This window comes from Nothoprocta perdicaria, unplaced genomic scaffold (assembly GCF_003342845.1).
Source record: "Nothoprocta perdicaria isolate Ctin4 unplaced genomic scaffold, notPer1 scaffold_170, whole genome shotgun sequence".
Classification (NCBI taxonomy): Eukaryota; Metazoa; Chordata; class Aves; order Tinamiformes; family Tinamidae; genus Nothoprocta; species Nothoprocta perdicaria.
The window spans coordinates 1,192,636-1,199,854 of NW_020454872.1; the positions used below are offsets into that span (position 1 = coordinate 1,192,636).

Consider the following 7,219-nt stretch of genomic DNA (forward strand, 5'->3'; position numbering starts at 1 on the left):
GTGGTGGGCAGTGGGGTTGTGGTGGGCAGGGTGGTTGTGGGCTTTGGCTTGGCCGTGGTGGGCAGTGGGGTTGTGGTGGGCAGGGTGGTTGTGGGTTTTGGCTTGGCTGTGGTTGGTAACGTGGTTGTGGGTTTTGGTTTGGCTGTTGTGGGCAGTGTGGTTGGAGTTTTGGGTTTGGCCGTGGTGGGCAGTGAGGTTGTGGGCAGTGTGGTGGTGGGCTTTGGTTTGGTTGTAGTTGGTAGGGTGGTTGTGAGCTTTGGCTTGGTTGTGGTGGGCAGTGGGGTTGGCAGCTTTGGTTTGGCCGTAGTTGGTAGTGTGGCTGTGGGTGTTGGCTTGGCCGTGGTTGGTAGAGTTGCTGGTGGTTTTGGCTTGGCCGTAGTGGGCGGCATGGCTGGGGGCTTTGGCTTAGCTGTGGTGGACAATGTGGTTGGTGGTATTGGCTTGGCTGTGGTGGGCAGCGTGGTTGTGGGTGGTTTTGGCTGCACTATAGTGGGCAGCGTGGTTGTGGGTCGTGGCTTGGCTGTGGTTGGTAGCATGGCAGGTGGTTTTGGCTTAGCTGTGGTGGGCAGGGTAGCTGTGAGTGTTGGCTTGGCTGTGGTGGGTAGTGTGGTTGTAGGTATTGGCTTGGCCGTGGTGGGCAGRGTGGTTGTAGGTGGTGGCGTGGCTGTAGTGGGCAGGGTGGTTGTGAGTGGTGGCTTGGTTGTGGTGGGCAGTGTGGTTGTAGGTATTGGTTTGGCTGTGGTGGGCAGGGTGGTTGTGAGTGGTGGCTTGGTTGTGGTGGGCAGTGTGGTTGTAGGTATTGGTTTGGCCGTGGTGGGCAGGGTGGTTGTGTTTGGTAGTGTGCTTGTGGGTTTTGGCTTGGCTGTGGTGGATGGGCTTGTCTTTGTTGTCACAGAGGATGTAGTGGTCTCTTCTACAGTGGGTTCTGGTAAGAGATGGAAAGTGCCACGGGTTAGCACTAGTCAACTGAACTCAACTGAATCCCCCCACTGCTGAGTGGGGTCCACAGAAATCCTCTGCAAGGAGAAGCAGTAGCCAACCCCTCTCTCAAGTCACTCTGAGATGACTCGCGTCCCAAGCTAGAGATGTCTCATCTGTCTCACACAACATGCTGCAGACCTCCACAGACCTGTCCCTTAGGGATGGAGCATTCTCCAGGGCCAACAATATTTGGCTGGGGGGCTACAAGGTCTTTGTTCAATCTCCTTGTCTGGTGGCAGCAGACCTGTCTCAGGGCTGCCATCACACATCCATGTATCTGTGGAGCTGACAGCCCAGGGCTTTCTGGTGGCTCCAGGTTGGTTCAGATCCTGGACCCAGCCCGAGTACCCTCAGTCCCAATAGCTTATCTAGACCCACACACTACTTCACTTACCACACAAGGAGTCAACACACAAGGTCCCCTCTGGGCACTGGGAACACGAGGCTCCTTCCTTGTACGGCTTTCGGCCTTTCATGTTACCCCTGGAAGCAGAAAGAGGCCACAAAAGGCTGTGAGAAAGGAAACACCCATCCCGCAGAGAGCATTTGACTGGACTGAAACATTCCCGCTAGGATGAGACAAAGTTAATGTAAAAAGAGGTCTTGGTCCCCTGCCACCTTGACTGCTAACACCATGTACTCAGTGGCCTCACTCCCCARGCCCACTGAAATCAGTTCCAGGAGCTTCAGCAGAAGGAGAACCAAATCTTTTACTACTGCTAAGCGCAACTGATAGGCTTCTGGGACAGTGATTTTTGTCTCCCTCTACTGAACACCCTCAGGAGCATCTGCAAGGACAGACTCCTAGCAGGGCTTCCAGCTGCCTCCAACCAAGGGAGCTTTGCCCTCACGCAGCAAGCGAGCACCCGTCCCTCCTTCAGCCTCCATCCGTTCAGCACAGCCTGCTGGGCTGAGACTGGTCCCACCCTCTGCCACGTTTGCTCCTGGCAGGGTCAGAGCAGAGAGCTGCCCTTTTCTACCCTCGGTTCCTGCAGCGTCAGCCCCGGGCAGCTCTCCAGAGGGGAGCTCCCTCCATAGGTCTGTGCCAGGAGCCGAAGCAGGCTTCAGGAATTGCAGTCATGGGCAAGGATCACCAGACAACCCTTCCTTCCTTTGTGACCAACCTAAAACAACAGAAGGCCGCCTGAGAATGGGTTTGCTGCTATTTCTGAGCACAGCTCAACGCTTTTCCTGTTGTGTTACAGGGACGTTTCCAGTAAAGAAACCCAGTCAAGATGGCATCGAGCAGAGTGAAACAAGGAACTTACGGGGGGTAATAGTTGCAAACRAGCAGGTACATGTCCTCTGTTTCAATACCGTCGATCTTTGCACAGAATTTCACCCCGCAGCCGATACGATGCGTGCTTGCCCAGACCACCTAGGGCGAGGACCAAAGAGGAACGTTAGGTGACCAGTTGCAGGCGGGTGCCCTATTGGCAACCTGCTCCATGGCCTTCAAAGCTGCGCTGTCACCGCACCGCTGTCCCCCTCGTTTCTTTGTGTGCACCCCAGATCCTACAACCTTGTGCTGCGTTTGCAGTCAGGATCCCATTCCTTGCTCCAAATCCCATAGCCTAGGCCTACAGCCTCACATATCCAGGTGACGTCCAGCTTTCCTACCATATCATCCATCCAGGCAAAGCACCAACTGCATTGTAGCCTGGGAATCTCCATAGGGCCATTCTCACATTTATCATCACTTTTATCATCACTTTTAGCATTATTCTGCTCCTCACTCCCACCTTTGCATCCCCCCCAAAAAACAGAGCTGGCAAGATGCACTCAGACCTGTCTCTGCCCAAAGCAGCAGATACCAAGCTCTGCCAAGTAGAGAAAACGGGCTGCAAAGACCATTTAAAGAGGTCTGGTCTGAAAGGCTGGTCATAGCTAGAACCATGCCCAGGTTCCCGTCCCTTTCTGTGCTTCCTACATCAGCCCTGCTCCCACATCCTTTTGCAAAAGCCGTGGGAGAAATCTGGCTCTTGTAGAGCTCTCCTGTCATGAACTGGGCCCTCTGCCCCCCGTAGCCCCGTACCTGGGTGTAGTGGCCACACATCTGCCCAGGGGCACACGTGGTAGTCGTCAAGTTGTAGAACTTCTCCTCCCCATTCCAGTCTTCCACAGCGAATTCCAGATCCAGCGTCGGGGTCATAGCGAAGAGGTTTTCTCCTCGCCGGCCCCTCTCCTTGTTGTGGTCCCAGATGCACTTCTCTGCGTACGCTTGAGCAAAGGCCTCCAGCTCTGCGTCCCAGCTCTGAAAGGAGCTCAGCATCAGCGATCCGAGAAGGACCCTGCCGGGTTCCTTGGGCTCTCGGACAAGGRCACACCTGCGACTCCCTCCCTGGCGTGGCAGGAATGGGGATGAAGCCCTGGGCCTTTGCACCACGACTCCCCCATCCAGGAGGGAAATTGAAACCCCAGAGCAACATGTGGGTCTCTCTTAGTGCCCTCGGAAAAGCCTTCAGATGAAGGGAGCAACTTGGGCAACTCCAGCACGAACTAAACCTCAGCCTATAAATCAGGGTAGAGCGAAGCAGCAGCACAAATCTGCAACCCTTGTGTAAGAAGCACACATTCCGCTCCCTTTGGCACCATGAACAGGGTACTCATGTCTGCAGGATTTGCCTCATTAAAATAAAATAAGTCGCTTTAGGCCATGTATCCCTCATGGGGTGAGCGATTTCCACAGCAACCAGAGCCGAGGCCCAAACAGAAGCGTGGGGTGACCTAAGCCGGGCTTGGTGCCACGGCAGCAGGTGAACGCAGAGGCAGAGGCAAGGACGGAGCCAGGGAACGGTCCCAGGAGGGCGGCGTTTTCATAGAAAACAGACACCGAGAAACCGTCGGGGCTGTTTTACACTGCACATGTGTTCCCCCCTAGAAAACCACGTCCACTCTGGAGCATCATCAGGTCCCCTATGGTCTATTAGATCCCACTAAGCTCCAACGCGGCTCCCGCAGGGGAGAGTATCTCCAAAGGCACTAAAGGTCTGTAGCCAGGTCTGTCGCTTGTTCAGGACTGCCCTCAACCTAAGGAGCCTGACCCACRTTTTGGACACGTAAATGTTTGCTTTTGCTAAGACGCTGCCCCTAAGCCCTTGTTCCCTGAGTGTGGCGTGCCTTGCTCTGGGGGGTTTCCATGGGAAATGCTGCAGCGGGTCCTTGCCACGTTCCCTTTGACTTTAAAATAATCACCTGCCAGACTCCGTATGCCTGAACTTAGACTTTTTTGCTTTCTTCCTCAGGAAAAYTCCTACTAACCAGCTCACCAACTTGTAACTCAGTCTTTGCAAGCTGCAGGCCGTACAGGGAGGTCTCCTCCAAGTGCCCTGTCACTGAAAGAGCTAACTCTGCAGCTAGCTCTGATCAGCACTAGTGCTCCTCCAAACRCATTGCAAAAAAATAATCACACGAGGTGCAAGATGAACACGGCAATCACACTGAATCAACTCAAGGGGCCAGGCAAACCAAAAACCAGCCCTGCCTTAGGGCTTTCCTTGGCTCCCACAGCAGCRACAAGTGATGCTAGGCCCATGCCTCAGTTTCCTCCAGCAAAACAGGACCTCCCTCATAGCCCGGGCAAATACACGCGGGAGAACAGAAGCAACAGTGTAATCTGCAGTTCAGGTTGGAATTTGGCATCATCTCCTATAGGTTAAAGAATCATTCACCTGCAAAGGCAAATAAAGCGCACCCCAGTCCCTCCTTGCACGAAGACAGAGGCTTGGACTGGACAGACACCCGTGGACATTTCCCTGCAGCAAGAGCAACTCACCATCTTCAGCATATCCATAGCAGGAGGAGAGACCTGGGAGCGGAATTTGTTGTGCCCATCCACGATGATCTTCTTTTCTTCATCACTCAGGGCGCAGCCGAGCTCCAGTGCTGCGAACAACAGGAGAAGGGGGAAGAGCCCCGAGCTCAGCATCGTGCAGCCACAGCTTCTGCTCTTAGCAGCCCACGGCTCTGGCAGCTGGATTTAAAGCACCTCCCAAAAGCAAGGAACACCCAACAGCTTGAAGACTGGGGAGGAAACGTAGTTCTTTAGGAGAGTGGTCCCGGAGCCACACGGAACACACCCATCTCACATAGCAGCCTCGACAGAGCAGAGCAGCAGCTCTTGCCGTGCCAGCGCGCGTGCGAGGGTCCCCTCCCCGCCACGGAGCCGCTCCGCGCGTGGTTATCCCTGCAGCCTCCTCCTGGACCTGCTGCTCGTGGCTTTAGCCTTCAGCTGTGGGGTCTCCTTACCTCCCGCCCCTCCTCTCTTAAAACTGGAATAATAATCCTGAGCAACTGGCGAGCAAATGCAAAGCCCTGTCGTGCACACGGGTCCCCCGCTGTGCTGCGGACTCTGGAAGGAGGCAACGAGAGGCAGCGGCCGAGCGGTTTGCAGTGTCCTAGCTGCCCAGCCGGGAGTCAGAGCTCACCACGGCTCTGCCCCTGGATCTCCGTGTTGGTCCCAGCRGGGGGAAAGGCAGCTGGATACTGCGCAACAGCATCCTTGGATCTCCGCCAACCCTGTTGGGAAGGGGGGTGGTCCCTTCCCCACGGCCTGGTGAGGAGAGGGTGAACAGGACCCAGAGCCAAAATCGCCCCAGAAAGGGGAGCTGAGGGAGACAAGGTGCCCCCTTTGGCTCTGGCTGGAATAACGAGTGATGCTGCAGGGCCTGGCCGTGCACCAGCTCCTCCGGACACCTGGAGGGCTCCACATCAGGGCCCTGAGTCACTCAAGGCCCCGACTACCTTGGAGCCCGTCTGGCAGAGACCTTCCCGCCTGCGTCTCGTCCTCCCCATCTGCGATTGTGCAACTGCCCCGGCCCTGCTCCAGGAGCTGCCTTTGGGGAGCCTGCCTCGTTAAGGAGGATCAGCGGGTGGGCAGCTTGGTTAGCAGGGCCAAGTTAATCACACCGTCTGCTCTGCCTCCTCCGTCCCCTCCCTTCTCCCCACGTCCTGCTCCACRGTCGTTTCCCTTCCGCTTTGGACAACATTGACAGCTCTGCTTGCCCCCAAACCTCCTACCTCTGCACATTATCTCCTCCTTCATGAAGCAGCGAGGTCCGGGGTCTATCTTGCTCCCAGTCGTCCATCGGTTTCTGTAAGCAAGGCCCAGTCGTGGTATCCCGCCAGGCCACCTTCAACTGATCTGCTCAAGCCAGCGGGTTCCCACTCAGCGCTGAGGTCAGCGGCAGGCCGGGCGTCTGAGTCAGGGCAAACCTGCCTCCATCAGCAGACATTGACAGCTCTGCTGCATCTCTGGAGACTTGCATGAACAACTGGAAAACACCACTGCGCTCTCCAGAGCCTTCACTACGGCCCGGCTGGTGTGAGGGACGAGGCAACACCGGGAAAACTTCGGTTCACRCACTGGTGTCTGCAACTGGGAGCAGAGATGGAGCAGCAAGCTCCAAAAAAAGGGGAAGAACCAGCCTGGCCCAAGCACCACAGCATCCCACCCAGCCTCTGAGGAGCTAAGACAGCACCAAGCACCAGACACGGGACACATGATGCTCCCAAGGAGGCAAAACAGACCTGGAAGAGTCACGATGAGGGCATGTGGCCTGCGGGGCAGTGACACTCAGGTGGGGCAATGTGGGACACAGCCGGGGTGCTCAGCAGGGTCAGGAGCAGCGCTCGGTGGAAGCAGCTCGGGACGATCTCTCAGCTCCCCAACCTGCCCCAGCGGCTCTTTCTGGAGCCAGCAGCCCAAGCACCAAGACTAACTGAGCAAGGTCCAAGCTCCACCCTCGTGTCCAGCCGGCATGAAGTAAGCGTGCGAGGAATGCAGCAGCTCTTCTGCTCAACCAAGAAACAGCCTGTCATGCACTGCAACCCCAGGGACCCGGCAGCTCCAGCACACGGCCCACGAGCTCCACACTGGTACCTGAGGGGGGGAAAAGGGGTCCACCCGATGCCCGTGGGCTCCATTAAGCCCGAAAGTTGGAGGTGCAGAAGCAACAGAGCCCCCTTTTCTCCCGACTTGCATCTCGAGGGTCTTCAACGTGGCTCCTCTGGTGACTAACAAGGCTAACACGCTGTCCTGATAGCAACATGATCTCTCTCTCCTCTCCTTGCCTGTTTTTATGAACTCTGGAAGAACTTGTCATCTTCTAATCAGGGCTTGAGCGAAACAAGCTAATTATGAAGAGACTTATTAGAAAGGCAGGAGGGACAAGCAGAGCTCTTGCATCAACTTTGCTCGGGGAAACCGGCTAGAACTGGCAAAGCATTTGTTGCTTTT

General features: G+C 56.0%; 1 protein-coding gene across 1 annotated transcript in view; it reads right to left on the minus strand.

The window, feature by feature from the left end:
• The window catches only part of PI16 (peptidase inhibitor 16), a 5,523-nt gene extending 614 nt beyond the window's left edge, over positions 1-4,909 (minus strand). The window contains exons 1-5 of the mRNA XM_026036057.1: positions 4,757-4,909; positions 3,017-3,235; positions 2,250-2,359; positions 1,376-1,464; positions 121-925 (exon numbers count right to left, since the gene is read on the minus strand). Of these exons, the coding sequence (XP_025891842.1) occupies positions 121-925; positions 1,376-1,464; positions 2,250-2,359; positions 3,017-3,235; positions 4,757-4,909 (1,376 nt within the window). The remainder of the gene's footprint in view (positions 1-120; positions 926-1,375; positions 1,465-2,249; positions 2,360-3,016; positions 3,236-4,756) is intronic.
• Positions 4,910-7,219: the final 2,310 nt, after the last annotated feature.